Source organism: Desmodus rotundus, chromosome 12, assembly GCF_022682495.2.
Source record: "Desmodus rotundus isolate HL8 chromosome 12, HLdesRot8A.1, whole genome shotgun sequence".
NCBI lineage: Eukaryota > Metazoa > Chordata > Mammalia > Chiroptera > Phyllostomidae > Desmodus > Desmodus rotundus.
This window is the reverse complement of record NC_071398.1, coordinates 43,437,762-43,459,646: the sequence shown is the minus strand read 5'-3', so window position 1 is coordinate 43,459,646 and position 21,885 is coordinate 43,437,762. Positions and strand designations below refer to the sequence as shown.

The 21,885-nt window shown below is 45.4% G+C and overlaps 1 protein-coding gene across 1 annotated transcript; it reads right to left on the bottom strand.

The window, feature by feature from the left end:
- Window positions 1-15,214: 15,214 nt before the first annotated feature.
- Window positions 15,215-21,297, bottom strand: IGFL3 (IGF like family member 3). The gene is made up of 3 exons (XM_053915855.1): window positions 21,279-21,297; window positions 15,621-15,674; window positions 15,215-15,489 (listed from the first exon to the last, which is right to left on the bottom strand). The coding sequence occupies exons 1-3, from the start codon at window positions 21,295-21,297 to the stop codon at window positions 15,215-15,217; spliced, it is 348 nt and encodes a 115-aa protein (XP_053771830.1).
- Window positions 21,298-21,885: the final 588 nt, after the last annotated feature.

The window sequence follows — 21,885 nt, the reverse complement described above, 5'->3', positions numbered from 1 at the left end:
TCTGTATCATTTGGTTTCTGATAACACATCACAGACTTTGATGCAATATTATGGGGTTATAGTATCTAATTGGTTCAGTGCATGCTTCTGTAATAAAAGGTGCATTAAGTTTGCTTTAAAAAAATATTCGACAAAAGGGAAGAAGCATTAAATGGAGTAAAAATAGCCTCTTTAACAAATGGTGTTGGAACGTCTGGACAGCTAATGCAATAAAATGAATCTCAACCACCAACTTACACCATGCACAAAAATAAACTCAGGGTGGATAAAAGACTTAAATATAAGTTGTGACACCGTAAAAGTCCTACAGGAGAACATAGGCAGGAAAATCTCAGATATTCCATGCAGCAATATTTTCACCGATATGTCCTCTAGAGCAAGGGACATAAAGGAAAGAATAATCAAATGGAATCTCATCAAAACAAAAGCCTTCTGCACAACTAAAGAAAACAGCATTAAAATGAAAAGAGAACCAACAGTATGGGAAAATATATTTGCCAATGATATCTTGGACAAGGGCCTGATCTCCAAAATATATAAAAGAACTCACAGGACTCCACTCCAGGAAGACAAAAAACCCAATTAAAAAATGGGCAAAGGACTTGAACAGACACTTCTCCAAGGAGGACATACAGAGGGCCCAGAGACATATGAAAAGATGCTCAGCATCACTAGCCATCAGAGAGATGCAAATTAGAACCACAATGAGATATCACTTCACACTGGTCAGAATGGCCATTATAAACAAATCAACAAACACGTGTTGGAGAGTTTGTGGAGAAAAGAGAGCCCTCGTGCACTGTTGGTGGAAATATAGACTGGTGCAGCCACTGTGGAAAACAGTATGGAATTTCCTCAGAAAACTAAAAATGGAACTGCCTTTTGGCCTGGCAATTCCACTGCTGGGATTATACCCTAAGGACCCTGAAACACCAATCCAAAAGAACCTATGCACCCCAATGTTCATAGCAGCACAATTTACAATAGCCAAGTACTAGGAGCAACCTAAGTGCCCATCAGCAAATGAGTGGATCAAAAAACTGTGGTACATTTACACAATGGAATTCTATGCAGCAGAAATCGTATGGTATTTGTCTTTCTCTGACTGGCGTATCGACTACACTTGGGCCTAATGAGCTCCATCCATGCTGTTGCAAAGGGTAAACTTTTCTTTTTTTTACAACTGATGGACACTTGGGCCGCTTCCAAATCTTGGTTATTGTAAATAATGCTGCAATGAACACAGAGGTGCTTATATTCTTTTGAATTAGTGTTTCGGGTTTGTTCAGATAAATTCCCAGAAGTGGAGTTGCTGCGTCATAAGGCAGTTCCATTTTTAATTTTTTGAGGTAACCCCGTACTGCTTTCCACGGTGGCTGCACTATAAAAGCCCACAATAAACAGATGCTCATTGAAATGTAGAGTTAAAATATGTTCATGTGAAGTTTTGGATAAATCAATTACTAACAATAAGTTTAATTTAAAAATTATTTTTTTTTGTAATTGAAGACACAATAGTTAAATACATAAGATTTTTAAATTATATACAAGTTAGGAAGCCACATTTGGTTTCTTGGACAACTCCCCAAGTTACATCTGATGAAATATTGCATGAAACATTAAAATACTATTGTATATATTTGCACATAGTAAACCCAAACTTACACAAAACTGATTCGTAAAGTTAAACCTAGTCCTGACTGGTGTAGCTTAGTGGATTGAGCACGGGCTGTGAACCAAAGGATCGCCGGCTCGATTCCTAGTCAGGGCACATGCCTGGGTTGCGGACCAGGTCCCCAGTGGGGGCACGTGAGAGGCAACCACACATTGATGTTTCTTTCCCTCTCTTTCTCCTTCACCTTCCTCTCTCTCTCTAAAAATAAATAAATAAATAAATCTTTAAAAAAATATAAAGTTAAATCTTTTTTAGAAAAACTGTCCTGAAAGAATCATCTATTCCAGAACTACTAAAATTTACATTTAGAAGTGACTTATCAGCAAGTTACTGCAATGTTGTCATGGACTATATACTACTGTTAAAAACCCCATAACAAAATGAAATATTATCACAACTGTTCGTGAGTTTGTATTTTTATAGAAATTGAAAATAAAGTTGCAAAAATATACATTTTATGACCGTCGTTGCAGAGAAGCAAGCTGGAAAAATCTTATAATCAATCAAGATGTCCCATGAATAAAACAATTTTTGGTTATAATAGAAAAACTTGACACCACAGTGGTGGAGGTGGGGGCCTTTCCCTCGGCCCTCTCTAACAGCATCCCTGAGAGGGAGCCAGGGCTCTTCCTTATGGGCAGGAGAGGGTGGAAGTCTGGGTCTTCACTTGGCCTTTGCTGGTGGGGGTGGGGTGGGACCACAGTTTTGGGTGGTATTTGCCTGGAGTAGAGAAGTTATTGTCTAAAAGTGCGTGTATTTCTAGGCTGCCCCTTTCCTGGTTCTTCAGGTAGAGAGAAGATGGGGGCCTCTGTTGGCCTTCTCTTATTGGTGTTTCTTTTTCCCCCCTTTATTTATTTATTTTAAAAATTTTAAATACTAGATCGTTTATTGACATGATATGATTTAATCTTTAATTTCATGATTCCATCAATTTTAAAATTTATTTTTTATTGTTGCTCTATTACAGTTGTCCCAGTTTTCCCGCCACTGCTTTCCCACACCCCACTCCCACGGTCAATCCCCACCCTGTTGTCCATGTCCGTGGGTCATTTATACATGTTCCTTGATTAGACCCGTCCCCTTCTTTCCCCCCTTCCCCCCGCCCCCTCTGGTCACTGTCAGTCTGTTCTTTGTTTCCATGACTCTGGTTCTATTTTGCTCATTTGTTTTGTTCATTATAAAATTTATTTTTAATTATAGTTGACATACAATATTCTATTAGTTTCAGGTGTACAACATGGAGATTCAACATTTACATACCTTACAAAATGATCAGCACAATAAGTCTAGTAACCATCTATCACTGTTGATAGTTATGACATTATTATTTTTCTCATGCTGTACATTACATCCTCTTGACTTATTTTTAAAAAATATTGTATTAATTATGCTATTAGAGTTGCCCCCATTTTTCCCCTTTGCCCTCCTCCACCTGGTACCCCCATTCGCTTCAGCAATCTCCCCACCTTAGTTCATATCCATGAGTCATACATATAAGTTCTTTGGCTTCTCCATTTCCTATACTATTCTTAACCTCTCCCTGTCTATTTTGTACTGTGCTGTTAAGGGGCATGTGTGAGATCGTGGCCACTTAATTTAAAGGTTCGGATTCACAGACAATAAAGACCCCAAGTCAAAGGGAATAGTTAAGCACTTTATTAAGCGAGAGCAAAGAGAAAGCAAGAATCAAGAGCATGCACCGCCAGATGGGAAATCACCCACACCTGAACACAGATGCTGGGGAATCCTGGAGGCAGCTTTCAGTGTTCATCTGGGAACAGTTCTGAGCGAAGCGTCCTTCCCTCGGGTGGGATTCCAAAGTCTCACTTTGAGGGCTATGATTAAATATGTTTTAGGCAAAAGTGGCTAGTGCCAAGGGCCTTGCGTGATTTTGACTAACTAACTATTTCCTCCAGACAATAAACAATTTCCCCTAGACAATAGTTTTCAGAACAGTTTACCTGAGAATAGGATTAGATGCTTTCTATAATTGAGCATCAGGGTCCATGGTCCATTAAACACATTACAATGTTGGCGGGCGGGACAAGTAAACTTATCTTGTTGTCGTGGCTGGCTGGTGCTGATCCGTCAAGAATGACTGATTTTAGTCCAAAAGAGTCGCAGGTGTGGTGTAGGACTGGCAAGAAGAGTTCCGGGTGTCCAGGCTTTGACCATTCATAGCATCTACTATCCAAGGAGAAGCCCTAAAAAACACCGTGATTCCCACAGGAACAACTGATTAGTAGGTCGAATTTCAATATTGTCCTGTCCTGTATAAGTAACTGGTAGGGTGTTCAGCAACAGCCTCTGCGGCCCTGGGCCTATCGTGAGGACGTTTCTTGCACATACCACAGCTCCGGTTTTCATATGGGTAGATCCGAAGCCTCTCCCTCTGGTGGCGGCATCAGGGGCCTGGGGAAGCTGTTGCCATTCCCCCTTGCGATAGGGGATAATGCCCACATGAGCCACCCGTTCCTGGGCTTGCAGTTGTACAGGCTGTGAGGACACGTCATGCGGTAGTACTTTCATTTCTCCCACAGAGTCTGAATCAATAACTCCAGCCATAATTTGCAATCCCTTTAAAGCTAGGCTGAGTGGCGGGAGAATATGCCCAAAATGTCCTTTTGGGACTGGTATACCTCATCCTGTTGGGATAGTGTGAGTAATATTAGGGTCGATCCAGAGCTCCCGCAGTGTGTAAATCACTTCCTGCTGATACTAAAGTGCCCACATATGGGGCCTGAGCATTAGGATCGATCGCCCACCATTTTGAGGTAGTAGGACATTGCTGGCTACGAATCTGCAAATTGGGAGTCATCATTCATGACAAAGGCACGGGATTGCCTAAAGGCCGATTATTCAATTGCTGCAAAGCGAGGAATAAGTGACCTTCCCAGTTTTTATAAGAATTATTTCCTAATTTTCTCAGCTTCTCTTTGAAGAGACCACTCATTCTTTCAATTAGGCCTGCAGCCTGTGGGTGACAAGGAACGTGATATACCCATTCGAGATCATGTTGCTGGCAACGTCTCAATTTCCTTTCCTTTAAAATGAGAGCCATTATCGCTCTGAATTTGTAAAGGGGAACCATAATAAAGTGTAATGATGTCAAGGGTTTTTGCATGTGTTTTTCTGGTATGCACAGGCAACCAACACTCCCAAATAGGTGTCTACACAAGTACAAATAAATTGGCATCCCTGACTTACAGGCAAATCTAATCTATTTGCCAAATTTGAGCAGGAAGTGTACCTCTAGCTAATCCCCCCATTACTATCTTGGGATTCTTCTGACAGATTTCATACTCATCCTTTTGATGTGGATCTCGTCCCGCAAGATCTGCTGTTGAGGTTTCAGTATTCAAACACACATACACGTGGACTATAGAAATCCGGTGGGGGAAAAGGGGCTACGTGGCCACTCTCCAAGTTAGAGAGAGACCCCTTCACCCCCACCTGGACAGGCTTTATTGTTTTTCTAGGCCTCCTACATCAAAGATGGTCCTCATTTATTATTCATAGGTTTGTTTGGGGTGGTTATCTTTGCAGACACAGGAGAGGAAATCACTGAATACATCAAAGGAGGACATTTGCAATGTAAATGGTCGAAAAGGCTTTGTCCCATACCTGGGGGGTCTAGCCCAGATTCTGGGAAGATAAAGATACTCAGTAAACATTTGCTTCCTCAAGTCAGGGTGAGGGAGTATTTTAGCAAGAGCAAGTCTCATAGCAGTCTAAGTACAATGCAGGCCTGATTTCCCACTGGAGAACTTATCCATGGACGTGGGTCCTGCCCGCCTACTTCACTCCCCACTGGTTTTCCAAGTGGGGGCTGAGCCACATTTCCCATGCTTGGAATGGTTCCCCACATCCTTTATCTGCCTCAAAATGGAGAGAGAGACATCTATTCCTCGGGCCTGTGCCCACCTGTGCGTAGCTTGCGCTCCTAAATGTCCCGCTTGATGCTGTATCCATCGGGCAAGGGAACAGTCATCTTTAGAGGTGGTGGCAGCAGCTATTTCTGCCAGAGCGTCCGCAGTGGCGTTATACTCACACTCAGTATCCTTCTGAATCCTGAATCCTTCTGAATCCATACTGAATCCTTCTCAGTATGTGCGTGCGCATGGAAAACAGGGACATTAATGCACCGAACAATATCCCAAATTTCTTCCCATAGAGGTTTTCCCCAAAGTTCCCATCCATGATTTTCCCAATTATTACATTTCCAAGTGGGCATCCATGTAGTCAGTCCATTGGCTACTGCCCAGGAGTCAGTAAATAAATGACACTCTCTCCCCTCTCCTGTACAAGGGCTTGGTGAGCAGCTTTCAGCTCAGCCAGTTGGCTGCTGCCATGTTTTCTGGTGGTTTCTAAAGTGACTTGAGTATGGGGGTTATAAGCAATAGCCTTCTGATGCCTTTCTTGACCAATGTACTTAGCTGTTCCATCTGTAAACCAAGCATGCTGTTTTGGGGCAGGGGTTAGGGAAGTATGTCCCACTCCCCAACAGACAGGGAAATTAAGCTTTTCCTTAGTACGGGGGAGTATAGCTGCCCCGCCCCCAGTTGTCCTCCACCCATTACCAGTTTGTGGAGACGCACCACCCCTGATTTGCCAGCCTTCACCCTATTCCAAATGTACCATTTCCATCTAATTATACCGGCTTCTTGGGCATGTCCAATGTTACGGGATGCTGGGGCACTCAAAATCCAGTTCATAATGGGGATTCCAGGTGGTAGTAGGACATCATATCCCACAGTTAACTGTTTTGTTTTTGTCAAAGCCCAGTAAGCAGCAAGAAGTTGCTGTTCAAAGGGAGCCTATGACTCCCCAGCATTGGGCAATTTTCTAGACCAGAACCTTAGAGGCACCCGCTTTCCTTTTTGCTGCTGCCATAAACTCCAATTTGCATACTGGTCTTGTACAGTAACATGAGTTTCCAGAGGGCCTTCTTTCATGGGCCACAAGTCTAAAGCAGGCTGTATAGCTATTTTAGTCTCCTCAAAGGCATCGGCCTCTTTGTCCCCCTCTCCCTTCTCTGCTCTTGCCTCTTCTTTCTGGTCTCTTCTTCTTCACCTCCTCTCTCTCTCTCTATGCTTCTCTCTATGTTTTCCTTGGGACTCTGTCCCTCCAGGACTTCCAGCCCTCCTCCTCTTCCCATGGGGAGTCCTGGTTCCCCTAATACCGAGCCAGCAGGGGACTGAGATCCCCCAACCCACTCCTCTCCATCATCCTTATCCATCTCACCCCAGACATCCCCATCCCATTTAACAGGGTTCATTTTTTATGGTCTTGTGGATTCTGCAGATGGCCCAGTGCTGGCCTCCGTCCCACACCTTCTAGCCTAGTGGTCTGTAGACTCTAAAGTCGCTTGATCATGCAGGGACTTTTATTTCCTGGACCCAAGAGCGTGAGGTCCCTACCACTTCAGGTTGAGAAATTTGTAAAGATGTTTTCCTCATCTCTCTGACCCCAGCTCTACAACTGTGCCTGCACCTAGCAGATCTCTGAACACATTTGCTCCCTGCATGAAGCAGTCGTCTCCAGCTTTCAGACAGTAAACGGAGGCTTACATTTGACAAGAAAGCTTTAGTGCTAGCAGGAAGACTGAGTGCTGAGACCTGCCTTTCCCACATTTTTTTAAAGCAAATTTCACATTGGATTTTTTTTTAAGATTTTATTTATTTACTTTTAGAGAGAGGGGAAGGGAGGGAGAAAGTGAGGGAGAGAAACATCACTGTGTGGTTGCCTCTCACGGGCACCCTACTGAGGACCTGGCCGGCAACCCAGGTATGTGCCATGGCTGGGAATTGAACCGGCAACCCTTTGGTTCACAGGCCAGCACTCAACCCACTGAGCCACACTAGCCAATGCATTTTCCATTTTTATGAGGCTAACTATTACAATGTGGGTGCGTAACAAAATCGAAATATAGGGAAAAAATATCCTTGCAGCAAAAAAGCTCACCTGGGAGTTGACTAGCTTTTAACATCCATATCCAGAGTAAGACCCAGGAGAAAGGCAATATGCCCCAGAGGAAGACCTCCTTAAAAGTCACCATCTCCCCTGCGAGTCTGGTAAGATTCTTCTGTCATTTGAATATGTTTTCTCAAGTATTATAACTTGAGTGAATTGAAAAATGGGGACTGAGGAATAAGATTCTAGAACCCGTAACCAAGATGCAAACTTTCTTAGTGGTAAAACAATGACTAGGCTGAAGCTGGTTGCCACTCAAGGATTTATGAGGAGGAGGAAAGAAGGCACTTCCTTTGTCAACATCAGCCAGCCAGAAACACAGCTGGATGGAGCAGGGTGAGTGTGTCGCTCGGTGCAGTGACGGAGACGGCACACCCTGGGGACTGTGGCGTGTCTGAGGAGAGGCTGTAGAAAGGACTCTGTAGGCATTGGGCCTGTGTCAGCCTACTTTGAGGAGGGTTTAAGGAAAGAGTATTTGCTTTGGGTCGGGTGCTGTCAGGAAGCTGGGATAGTTCAGTGACTGGTCTTCTTAACAGGTGCCAGCTGGAAGGAGCAGGACTGGAGTGGGGTTGAAGCTGCGATTGGGGAGGAAGCAGCAGTCACTCATCTTGGCCAGGACGGGGGGATGATTGCTTGTTGTCGTGGTTTGGAGAATATTCATGTTTTCATTTTTCTTCAGACACGGCTCCAGAGGGGCCTGATTTTTGCCTTTTCCCATCAGAGCCTCAGGGCGGCGTTGCCCGACAGTGAGGTTCTGTGAGATTGTGGGTGTGTTTCTCCGCAGAGCACCGAGGCTGGGCTGGGGGTACTGGTTCAGCTCCTGGGGGTCAGAGGATGCAATTATCTCTCGCCCTCTCAAAATTACATTAAAATTAGTAAGAATAGGTCCTTTCCAAACAGTGTTGGAAATGAAGGACATAAGTCTCTGAAATGTAGTGGAACTCCTATTTGCTTTAGGAGACTCCAAGTGTAACGTGCTTATCCAAGTCCCAGAGAAGGAATATAAGGACACCGACATAATTTGAAGATTGAGTTTCCATATATAGGTATTCCCACCCTGGCTGGTGTGGCTCAGTGGATTGAGTGCCACCTGCCACCCAAAGGTTCCTGGCTCAATTCCCAGTCAGGGCACATGCCTGGGTTGTGGGCCAGGTCCCCAGTAGGGAGCACATGAGAGGCAACCACACAGAGCTGTTTCTCTCCCTCTCTTTCTCCTTCCCTTCCACTCTCTCTAAAACAAGTACATAACTAAAATCTTTAAATAGATATTTATTTCCAACAAAATCCTTATAAACCTAATTGGTATATATTCACTTTACTGTTAAAGATCAAAGGCATCCTTGATTTCATTGGCTGCCAACCATCACCTGTAATGCTGCCTAAACACTATCAAATGACAATAGTTACTGAGTGGTCTCTGCTGACATGGAAGTAGTTTCATGGGGCAGGTGGTGGCTTTGCCAGATGGGAGATCTTCATCCTTATCTTCCTTTGGCCAGGTGCCAATTACAGAATCCTAGGTTCAAGGGTGGCCAGCCCGCTACAGCTTCCATTGCCCGTTAGCACCTGGGAAATTCACACTGTCCCTGCTCCTTTACAGCAGCTTCCGGACTAGGAGAAGGACCTAAAACATTGTAAACATTCATGCTGTTGGATGTGGGGGAACCTCACAAATTTAGCAAGAGTCTCTGACGTAAGCAAAATCTGTGAGATTTAACAAGGATCCCCCCGTGCAGCTTGATTTCCTGTACAAGCTTTCCTCCTGCGGTTTCTTCCGTACACACTGCACCGCCAGCAGCAGTGCTATGTGGGCAGATATTAATTAAATATCAGAGGCAAGTTTGCCTCCTGAGATTAGGGACTGGCATATAAAAGTAGCTGAATGGCTACACAGCCTTTGAGCTGAGTTAGAGTTTGGGACTCCTTAGCAAAAGCTATTCTAAAGATATGTTCTAGAAAAATTGAAGGAACCTAAAATGATAATTGTAAACAAAATAGAGAAGAGCAACCTGGTGTCTATGGGGAAAGCTTGAAAGACAGTTTGAGGGAAACTTGGAAAGTGACATGTTCCCAAGACTCTTCAAAGTCATGGGTGATGTCCCTTCCACCCCCTGCTTTGGTGCCAGAGACCCACAGTCCGTGGAAATCAGTTGGACCAAGTGAGGAGCACTGAGCAGGGTGCAACACTAGCACCCCAGGACTCAGGGTCACACGGGGATGGAAGGAAGGGAGGGAAGGGAGGGATGGGGGAACCAAGGTAATAAGAAAGAAAGTTAGAAAAAAGATATACTCACTGCACTGAAATAAATTCGAATCTTCCAAAGAGGGTGGGAAAACCATAGGTAGAGAAGGAAGAAATTTGTGGAAGAGAGAGCAAAATTTACAAATCTTGTTGATGCAGATTAGGACAAGGAGGCAAACGGGAAAGTAGTTAATTGTCCTTACACCAAATGCACAGTGGACGGTGCCCGAGGCATTTCAAAATGCCTCCAGTAGGTGTTTCCTGCTTTGCTCACCTTTTTTAAATTTAGTTTTTTAAAATTACACTTTACATGCAATCTTATTCTGTACTAATTTCAGGTGCACAGCTGAGCGGTTAGACAATCACATGCTTTACTAAGTGCTCTCCTGATACTTTAGGTACGCACCTGGCTTCAAACATCGTTGTTACAACATTGTCGACTACAATCACCTCACCTTTTTACCTAATCATTCAACCCTCAGTCTATTCTCTGTATCGATTAATCTGTTCCTGTTTGTTCATTTGTATTGTTATTTGGGCTCCACATTCAAGTGAAATCACGTGCTATTTGTCTTTCTCTAAGTTATTTCACTGAGCATAATCTCCTCTAGGTCCATCCACGCTGTCACAAACGGTAAAACTCCGGGGCGGGGCGTTTATTGCAAGTAGTATCCCACTGTGTAAACGCACCCCTGCTCCTTATCCACGCGTCTGTGGTGGGCACTCGGGCTGCTTCCACAGTTTGGCTATGGTAAGTAACGCTGCAGTGAACATAGGGGTGCGCATATATTCTCGAATTAGTCTTTCCGCTTTCTTTGGACACATACTCAGGAGTGGAATCTCACTGGGTCATAAGGCAGTCCCATTTTTAATTTTTCAGGAAACTCCAAACTGTTCTCCTCAGTGGCTGCACCAGTGCGCATTCCCACCAACGGTGCACGAGGGTCCCCTTCCCCACATCCTCGCCAGCGCTTGTTGTTCACTGATTCATTGATGACGGCCATTCTGACAGGACGGTGGTGATGTCGCATTGCGGTTTCAATATGCACTTTTCTGATGATTAGTGATGCTGAGCATCTCTTCACACGTCTATCTGCCATCTGTATGTCTTCTTGGAGAAGTGTCTATTCGGGTCCTTTTATCCATATTTCAGTTGGATTTCGGGGGTGCTTTTGGTGTTGATTGGTATGAATTCTTTATAGATTGTTGATATTAACCCCTTGTCACATGTATCATGGGGAATATGTTTTCCCGCTCTACAGGCCGTCTTCTCATTTTGTTGACGGTTTCTTTTTTTTTAAATATATTTATTGATTATGCTATTACAGTTGTCCCATTCCCCCCCCCCACTCCACTCCACCCTGCCCACCCCCTCCCTCCCACATTCCCCCTATAGTTCATGTCCATGGGTCATACTTATAAGTTCTTTGGCTTTTACATTTCCTACACTATTTTTACCCTCCCCCTGTCTATTTTCCACCTATCATCTATGCTACTTATTCTCTGTACCTTCCCCCCCTCCCCCTTCCACTCCCCTATTGACACCCCTCCATGTGATCTCCATCTCTATGGTTCTGTTCCTGTTCTAGTTGTTTGCCTAGTTTGCTCTTGTTTTTGTTTTAGGTGTGGTTGTTAATAACTGTGAGTTTGCTGTCATTTTTACTGTTCATATTTTTGATCTTCTTTTTCTTAGGTAACTCCCTTTAACATTTCATAGAATAAGGGCTTGATGATGATGAACTTCTTTAACTTGACCTTATCTGAGAAGCACTTTATCTTCCCTTCCATTCTAAATGATATCTTTGCTGGATACAGTAATCTTGGATGTAGGTCCTTGCATTTAATCTTGGGTAATGTAATTATGATGTGCCTTGGTGTGTTCCTCCTTGGGTCCAGCTTCTTTGGGACTCTCTGAGCTTCCTGGACTTCCCAGAAGTCTATTTCCTTTGCCATATTAGGGAAGTTCTCCTTCATTATTTCTTCAAATAAGTTTTCAATTTGTTGTTCTTCCTCTTCTCCTTCTGGCACCCCTATAATTCGGATGTTGGAACTTTTCGAGATGTCCTGGAGGTTCCTAAGCCTCTCCTCATTTTTCCGAGTTCTTGTTTCTTCATTCTTTTCTGGTTGGATGTTTCTTTCTTCCTTCTGGTCCACACCGTTGATTTGAGTCCCAGTTTCCTTCCCATCACTATTGGTTCCCTGTACATTTTCCTTTGTTTCTCTTAGCATAGGCTTCATTTTTTCATCTACTTTTCGAACAGATTCAACCAATTCTGTGAGCATATTGATAACCAGTGCTTTGAACTGTGCATCCGATAGGTTGGCTATCTCTTCGTCGCTTAGTTGTATTTTTTCTGGAGCTTTGAAGTGTTCTGTCATTTGGGCCATTTTTTTCTTTTCTTTTTTTTTTTTTTTTTGGTCTTGGCATGTCTGTTACTTTAAGGGGCGGAGCCTTAGGTGTTCACCGGGGGCGGGGTAACGCTGGTGGCTGTGCTGTGATGCTGTATGAGGGGGAGGGGCCGAGAGGGAGCAATGGCGCCCGCCTCACTCTCCTCCAGATATCAGTCTTTCACTCCACTACCCACAATCAAACTGGGCCCCTCTGGTGCTGGTTCCCGAGTGGGTGGGCTTGTGCACACTCTAGGCCCCTGTGGGTCTCTCCAACGACCTCTCCCGTGAGTCTGGGAGTCTCTCCTGCTGCTGCCCCAACCCCCAGGGGTGCTTTCAATCAGAGGTTTGAGGCTTTATTTCCCGGAGCTGGAGCCCTGGGTTGCTCAGTCTGCTTCGCTCCCCGCCGTTCGCCCGGTTTATCTGTGTGCAAATGTGGGGCCCCAGGGTGCTACCCACTGCTCTGCCTGCCCTGCTCTCTGCCACTCTGAGTCTGGCCCTCTCGGTTTATCTGCGCAAATGTAGGGTTGCAGGGTCTGCTAGTGTTCGGACTGCCTGCCCCATTTGTCCCACACTCCGCCAGTCTCAGTCCTGCCACGGCAACGTGAGTCCTCTCCACTCCGGTGCCGTCTCCACCCCTCCTACCGGTCTGGATGAATGTTTATTTTGTATTTCCTTGGTGCCGGACATTTGATTTTCTGTCAGCTCTGGTTGTGCGAGGAGGCGCAGTGTGTCTACCTACGTCGCCATCTTGGTTCTCCCGTTGACGGTTTCTTTTGCTGTGGAGAATTTTTTGTTTGATGTGGTCCCATTTGTTTATTTTTTCCTTGGTTTCCCCTGACTGAGAAGATATGTCAGAAAAAATATGACCAAGGGAAATACCCCAGATTTTACTGCCTATGTTTCATAGTTTTGAGTCCTATACTTAAGTCTTCAATTCATTTTGAGTTTATTCTTGTACAGTGGTGCTAGAAGGTGGTCTAGTTTCATATTTGTGGAATGTATCTGATTTTATCAACACCAATGACTGAATAGACTGCCTTTAACCCATTGTATGTTCTTGCCTCCTTTGCAAACACCTCCTGACCAAACAGGTGTGGGTTTAGGGCTCTCCATTCTGTCCCACTGGTCTGTGTGTCTGTTTTCCTGCCTGTACCGTGCTGTTTTGATTACAATGGGCTTTTAGGATACGTTCACATCCGGTAGCGTTATCCCTTCCACTTGGCTTTTTTCTTTCTCTGAATATAGTACGTATAAGAAAACTTTTGTGGTTCCTTCTCAGAAATGTCATCTTCCCCATTAATTCCAGGGAAAGACGCTGTCAAAGAAGAAAACAAAACACAGGACATGTAGTGAATGAGCGTGGATTCTGTGGGTCGGGAAGGCCTCCTGGAGGGGGACACATTGATGCTGAAGCTTCTGGAGTGGCCCAGCAGGAGAGATGTTCAGACGAGAGAAATGACAGGAGCTCAGGCCCTGAGGCAGAGAGACACCCGTCCTGCAGTAGAACTGACAGAGGCAGTGAGGCTGGGGTGGGTGGAGGGGGGCACGGGAGGCGGACCCAGAGTTACATCCCTCAGGATGAGGACCTGGTGGGGGTGGTAATGGTGAGCAACGCTGAGAACTTGCTGGGTCCCGTCTGTTCTCAGCCCTTTGTGTGCACCCAGCCTTTGAGTCATCTCAACTTCCCCACGAGTTTAGGAATTGCTGGCCCCCCTTTCCAGCTGGGCAAACGAGGCACATAGGGGTTAGAGTAACTGGCCCAGATTCACCCGGATCACCCAGGTGGGACCTGACAGAGCTGGGACTTCAATCCGGGATGTGTTTGGGCCCAGGGTCAAGCCCTGACAGCTACCTGTCCCGCTCAGGGCCTGACACCAGCACAACAGCAGGCCTTGACCCCAACTCTACAACTGTGCCTGCACCTAGCAGATCTCTGAACACATTTGCTCCCTGCATGAAGCAGTCATCTCCAGCTTTCAGACGGTAAGTGGAGGCTTACATTTGACAAGCTCATCCCTTCACACTGCCTGTCAGCTTCCCAGTGAGGCCTGTTGGCCCTACAGCGCTCAGTGCCTCGCTTCCCATGGGGCCTCCAGATGCTCGTGGCCAGACACGCAGTAGGGAGCAGACTGGCCCACGAGTCTTTCTCTTCCTCTCTGTCTCCATCTCTGAATCTATTTCTGTCTCTCAGTCACTCACTCACACTCTGCATCTCTCTCCCTCTTTCATGACAGACCTCAGAGCATCCACAGAAGGACAGAAGTGTTGGGAGTGGGGGAGTGAGGGGGGTGTGTGGGGCTCAGAAGAAGGAACTAGCCCATCACAGGGAGGCAGAGGTCCTCTCCCCTCCCCTCTCCAACCCCTCAGGGTGGCTTCCACCCTCCCCACCTCCCATAGCAGCTGCAGGAGCAGGAAGCATGAGGGGCTCTGGGGCCAGGGCCTTCTCCACCCCATGGGGAGGGATATCCCACTCCCCAGGCTCACGCCCTCCCCACTGGTGGAGAGAAGCCTGAGCCCAGAGTGGAGATAGGAAACTTAGGCTGACTGAGGAGACACTGATTGCTGTGGGCGGGTGGGCATTAGGAGAGCAGAGAAACATTCCTCTGGAATCATTTCTCAGCAAGTTGCCTCAGGAAATTCCAAATGAACACACTTAACTTCAACAGACATTAAGATATGTTTTTATCATTTGACACCATGCCAACCACCCATTCCTCCTCATATACCAGAATGTGACCTTAGGAATGGCCTGGTTGTCCCTCATAACTGCACAAAATGAGAGGGACTGAGACCGAGCATTTTAGGAGAGAAGTAGACATGGAGAGAGATGGGGAGATGCAGACGGGATCCCCATCCAGGAGGGCCCCGGCCTCCAGTGTCTGTCCCTGCCAAAGTCCCCTCTGCCTAGTGTCTCCTTGAGTGAGGCAGGGTCCTTACCTGGCACAGACCCTGGAGATGGGAGAGGAAGGGCACCGGGACTTCACGCCTTGAACTTTCAGTCTCACGACAAACCTCCTCTGGGGGCCAAACGACTCGGGACAGCAGAGCTGAAGGCAGGGCCAGAAAGTACAGTTGGGGCCACAGAGGCGGGTCCGGTTCAGGGGCAGGATGGTGTGATCGTCACAACACTCTTCCAAGGGGTTGTACATTCGGTGCCCACACATGGGCGCTCGCTGGCACAGCCACAGGCCAGAGTTCATGTGGGTTCCTGGACAGAAATTACTGGTGAGTTCAAGGAGGACCGGGCACAACCCCCAAATGAGGAGCCTTCCATGAACTATAACCTTCTTCCCAAAGGGTAGCCTCATCCCCCTTCATTCTTCCCCACCCTGCACTCACCTGTGCCTGCCATTGCACACTGGACGAGGAGGAAGAGTAAAATGCAGGCAGAACCTGGAGGGAAGGAAAGGGGATTGAGGATGAGGCTGGGATTGTGGGCCTCAGTGAGGGCAGGCCAGTGTGGGGAAGGCTCAGTTCCAGTTTGCTCTGCAGGTTTGAGTCTGGGGCCATCTCTGCATAGGGTCTAGGTCCTGATGCAGGTAACAGTCCAGACAGCTGAGCCTGCACAGCCTGGACCCTCGGAGGGGAGAGAATGCTGGGAAAACTCTTGGAACCACAGCTCGTGATTCTGAGAATGCAGTGCCTCATCTGGCAGAAGGGCAGAGCAGGTGTTAAAGATATCAGAGGGAGATCGGGAAGGAGGAAGGAAGCTGAGGTTAGATGGACAGCGGGAGAATGTGGGTGCATGAGTGCTTTGGGGACATGACTGGGCTTGAGTAAGTCTTGGAGTTGGAGTCTCCTGTGTTTTATCTTCTGGGCACCATGACTGTGGATGAAGTTTGAGAGATGAAGGAAATGTAGAGAAGGATGGGGCGTGAAGGTTTTTTATAGTTGTAATTACATGACTATAATATAGGAGAAAACATATTATCTACAATGATACAGAAAAACATTTGACAAAACCTACACTTTTATCATATTTAAAAAATCCAACACAGAAGAAACTATTGATAGAAGAGAACTTCCTCACCCAATAAAGGGTATTCACAGGAAAACTCACAGGTTATCGTACCGAGCGGTGAAAGACGGAATGTTCCGCCTTCAGCATCGGGAATGGGAGAAGCGTCCACTCTCACCACTCTATTCAACAAAGCGTGGAGAGTTTAAGCCAGAGAAACTAGGCCACAAAAGAAAGAAAAGGCATTCACATTGGAAAAGAAGTAAAATATTTCTATTTGCAAATAGCATGATCTTGTATACTAAAAATTCTAAGGAAGCTACCAACCCCCTAGAGAACTAACTGACAGAGTCAGCAAAATACAAGATCAACCTATAAAAATCAATTGTATACACTGGCTGAGACCATCTGAACATGACATTAAGGAAATAATTCTACTTATAATACAACCAAAAATAAAGTACTCGTGAGTAAATTTAACAAAAGAAAAGCAAACTTTGTACACTGAAAACAACAAAACATCATTGAAAGGAATTGAAGAGAATATACAAATCAATTGAAATACATCCACGTTCATAAATGGGAACACTGCAGAAATTAACAAGCTGACCCTAAAATTCATACTAAAATGGAAGGGACCCAAAATAGTCAAAACAATCTTTAAAAAGAAGAACAAAGTTGTTGAAATGACACTCCATGATTTCACAGCATACTGCAGAGATACACTAGTCAAGACACGGTGGTGGTGACATTGAATATATACATCCATATGCTTAGTATATATCCACATACCCATATGGATCAGTGGATAGAATGGACAGTCCAGAAATAAACCCTTACATTTATGGTCAATTTAATTTTAACAAAAGTTCTAAGACAAATAAATGGGGGAAAGAATGATCTTTTCAATAAATGGTGCTGGGAAACCTGGATGTCCATATGCAGAAAGAGAAGAAGGACAAGGAGAAAGTGAGGGAAAAAAAAAGAGGGAGTGGAAGAGGGATCCCTTGGCACATACATACCATGTGCAAAGATTAGCTAAAAATCGATCATTGATCATTAGCTCTCATCAAATATAAGAGCTAAAGCTATACAACTCATAGCAGGGAACAATGGAGAAAATCTTAATGACTGTGGTGTTGGCAGTGTCTTCTTGGATATGACATCAAAAGCACAAGAGACAAGAAAATAGACCTCATGCAATTACAAACCTATGCACTGCGCACAATAACATGAAGGAAGTGGAAAGACAACCTAGGTAATGAGAGAAAGTATTTCCAAATTGGTCATAATGATAAGGGATAAGTATATAGAATATATTTAAGAATTCTTAAAACTCTACAATAAAATGACAAATAATCCAATTTAAAAGTGTAAAAGTATCTGAATAGACATTTTCCTAAATCAGATGTACAAATCACCAATTAGCACATGAAAAAAAATACTCAACATCATTATGCATTGAGGGAATGCAAATTAAAACTACAACAGGCTTCACTTCATAACCTCTGGGATGCTTAGTGAAAATAACAGAGTAGGAGAGGATGTGGAGACATTTGAACCCTCATACATTGCTGTAAAATGTTGAGAGACTATGGAAACCAGTATGGCAGTTCCTCAAAGAGTAAAACATAAGATTAACATATGACCCAGCCATCCTGCTCTTAAGTACATACACAAAAGAATTGGGAACAGGTCCTAAAACAAATACATACATATATGCATATTTTCATAATAGCATCATTTGTAACAGCCAAGAGATGGGAAGGGAAAAGCCCATTTGTCCATTAACAGATATATAAACAAATTGTCATACATACATAAAACGTGATGTTATTCAGCTGTAAGGAGGAATAAAGAATAAGTAAATTCTATGATGTGGATGAATCTCAAAAACATTATGTATCTTCCAGCCAAGATGGAGGCGTAGGTAGACACACTGTGCCTCCTCCCAAAACCAAAACAAGGACAAGAACAATTTAAAAACAAAAAACAACCAGAACTGACAGAAAATCGAACTGTATGGAAGTCCGACAACAAAGGAGATAAAGAAGAAACATTCATCCAGACCGGTACAAGGGGTAGAGATGGGCAGCTGGGACAGAGAGGACTCACGGCAAGGCGGCGGCTGACGGACTCAGCAAGGTGGCAGATTGGTGAGCGGGGCAGGCCAGGCTGCAGCTAGCAGACCCCGTAAGGTGGTGGCTGGCAGACCCCGCAGCCCCACATTCTCACATAGATAAACCGGGAAAGACTGCAGGGGAGCGAAGCAGACGGGGCAACCCAGGGCTCAGCGTGGGGAAATAAAGCCTCAAATGTCTGATTTAAAACACCTGTGGGGGTTGAGGCAGCAGCAGGAGAAACTCCCAGCCTCACAGGAGAGTTCGTTGGAGAGACCCGCAGGGGCCTAGAGTGTGCACAGGCCCACCCACTCGAGAAGCAGCACCAGAGGGGCCCAATTTGATTGTGGGTAGCGAAGGGAGTGACTGAAATCCGGCAGAGAGTGGAGTAAGTGCCATTGCTCCCTCTCGCCCCCCCCCCCATACAGCATCACAGCCCAGCGTCACACGTTACCCCACCCTGGTGAACATCTAAGGCTCCGCCCCTTTATGTAACAGGTGCGCCAAGACAAAACAATGGCCCAAATGAAAGAACAGATCAAAACTCCAGAAAAAATACAACTAAGCAACGCAGATAGCCAACTTATCAGATGCACAGTTCAAAACACTGGTAATCAGGAAGCTCACAGAATTGGTTGAATTTGGTCACAAATTAGATGAAAAAATGAAGGCTATGCTAAGAGAAACAAAGAAAAATGTACAGGGAACCAATAGTGATGGGAAGGAAACTAGGACCCAAATCACCGGTGTGGACCAGAAGGAAGAAAGAAACATCCAACCAGAAAAGAATGAAACAAGAATTCAAAAAAATGAGGAGAGGCTTAGGAACCTCCAGGACATCTTGAAACATTCCAACATGTGAATCACAGGGGTGCTAGAAGGAGAAGAGGAAGAACAAAAAATTGAAAACTTACTTGAACAAATAATGAAGGAAAACTTCCCTAATCTGGCAAAGGAAATAGACTTCCAGGAAGTCCAGGAAGCTCAGAGAGTCCCAAAGAAGCTGGACCCAAAGGGGAACACACCAGGGCACATCACAATTACAATACCCAAGATTACACAGAAGGAGAGAATCTTAGAAGCAGCAAGAGAAAAGGACACAGTTACCTACAAAGGAGTTCCCATAAGACTGTCAGCTGATATCTCAAAAGAGAACTTACAGGCAGGAAGGGGCTGACAAGAAGTATTCAAAGTCATGAAAGGCAAGGACCTACATCCAAGATTACTGTACCCAGCAAAGTTTTCATTTAGAATGGAAGGGCAGATAAAGTGCTTCTCAGATAAGGTCAAGTTAAAGGAGTTCATCGTCACCAAGCCCTTATTATATGAAATGTTAAAGGGATTTATCTAAGAAAAAGAAGATAAAAAATAGGAACAGTAAAAATGACAGCAAACTCACAGTTATTAACAACCACACCTAAAACAGAAACAAAAGCAAACTAAGCAACAAACTAGAACAGGAACAGAACCACAGAAATAGAGATCACATGGAGGGTTATCAACAGTGGGAGGGGGAGAGAGGGGGGAAAGATACAGAGAATAAGTAGCATAAATGGTAGGTAGAAAATAGACAGGGGGAGGGTAAGAATAGTGTAGGAAATGTAGAAGCCAAAGAACTTATAAGTATGACCCATGGATGTGAACTATAGCGGGGAATGTGGGAGGGAGGGGATGGGGAGAATGGAGTGGAGTGAAGGGGGGGGAAATGGGACAAGTGTAATAGCATAATCAATAAATATAGTAAAAAAACATTATGTAAAGTGAAAGGTTAAAGTAACATAAAAGGTGACATATTGTGAAATCAGTTCCATTCATCCGATGTATCGCTAATAGGTAAATCCAGAGACAGAGGGCAGACTGGGGGTTGCCAGGGGCTGGGGATAGGAGGTAATGAGGAGCAACTGCTACGTGGGCACGGGGTGGCCTCAGGCCCAGTGTCTAACTCAGAGAAAAAGCCATTCTGGGAGATAACTGAGCTACTCTGTTTTTCCACATGAGAGAAGAGAGGATATGGGAGAGAAGGAAAGTCAAGGGGAAAAGGAGAGAAATGTAGTTACCCAACAGGAAGGGTTAGTGTGTACAGCAGGCCTCACTCATCTGGATGGAACATTGATGAGAAAGCATCACCCAGAGTCCCTTCCTCCCTGAATCTGCACTGGAAGAGGCCCGTAACTTGGGCACGGATCCTAGTGCAGTTGATCTGCATGCCCTGGACCTTCATCCTGATCTCAGAGCTCAAGGATGTGGGGAAACAATGCTTGAAGGGCCAGAAGGTGCAGCTGGAGCTACAGAGGTGGGCCAGGTAAAGGGAAGGCTGTTCCCCTCAGCATAGCACCACTCTGAGGGTTTGTAGGGGCCTCTACCCCTGAGCACCAGCTGGTGCATCCACAGCCCAGTGTCTGGAAGTCAAACCTGCACTGGATTCCAGGATAAGGCCTTTGGGAGCTCCCACTCCCATATACAGTGTTGTCTCCTCCCTCCTCCCTTCACCTGTCCTCACCTGTGAATCCTGAGTGTGAGCCCAGGAGCTCAACAATGAAAACCGCAGAGAAGAAGCAGAGGGGAAATGAGAATGATGGTGAGAGTGCACCGTCTGGTCACGGCCGTGCTACGCAAGATGACATCGCTGAGCTCCTTTCAGAGCTGGGAACAGCTCCGAGAGATTTTGAGAGTGAGTCTGGGTGGGGGTCCAGGAGACTGGACTTGACAAGTGAGGGATGTCGGGCAGGCTCTGAGAAGAGTTAAGAGTCTAAAATTTGCAAGGCAGGAGAGAGATTGTGATAAAGTCACAGATAACATGGGGGTGATTATGAGGTGGGAAGCCAAGAACTGAATAGGGAAGAGAATTCAGTTTGAGGTTCAGAGGCACATTAGGGTGTGAAAACACATCAGCTAGACCTGGGGCTGGAGCCCCCTTACCGAAGATCCTGGGCGTCATGGGTCTTGATCACCCTCCAGAGTAGTTGGTGGCAGAGCAGCAGCAGCACCTGTCTCCTGTGACTTGTGTACTTCATGCACTCACACGTGTCACCACAGCAGGGCAGGGCTTCCAGAAAGGGAGGGCTATGAAGAGTCGTAGTTACATGTAAGAAAAAAATACATGAAAAATGTAATAAAATATTTCTGAGCCAGTTCCAACAGGCTGCCACCTTCCCAGATATCATAAAACCTCGGGGTAAATACCATCGTAACCCGTTTCCGAGTGATGGCGTGTCTTCCCACGAACACTGCTGAGGGGAAGCCCAGCAGGAAAGACTCCTGGGCACGTCACCCACCAACGCCGGCTCATCCTCAACATCCCCTTCTTCTCTACCCTGGATGTTTCAAAGTCCCTCTAGTCCCACCCACAATCCACCTCCAGACCTGCACTGTCTACGATTCTTCAGAGTTATTGAGAGGAAATTATGAGGTTGCAGCGTGACCTAGAAGAGCAGGGGCCACAGAAACCCTGCCAGGAGAAAGAAAAGGGAAGAGACAGACAGAGGATAGACCTCTGGGAATCATAAAACAGAAAAGAGCGCCTAGT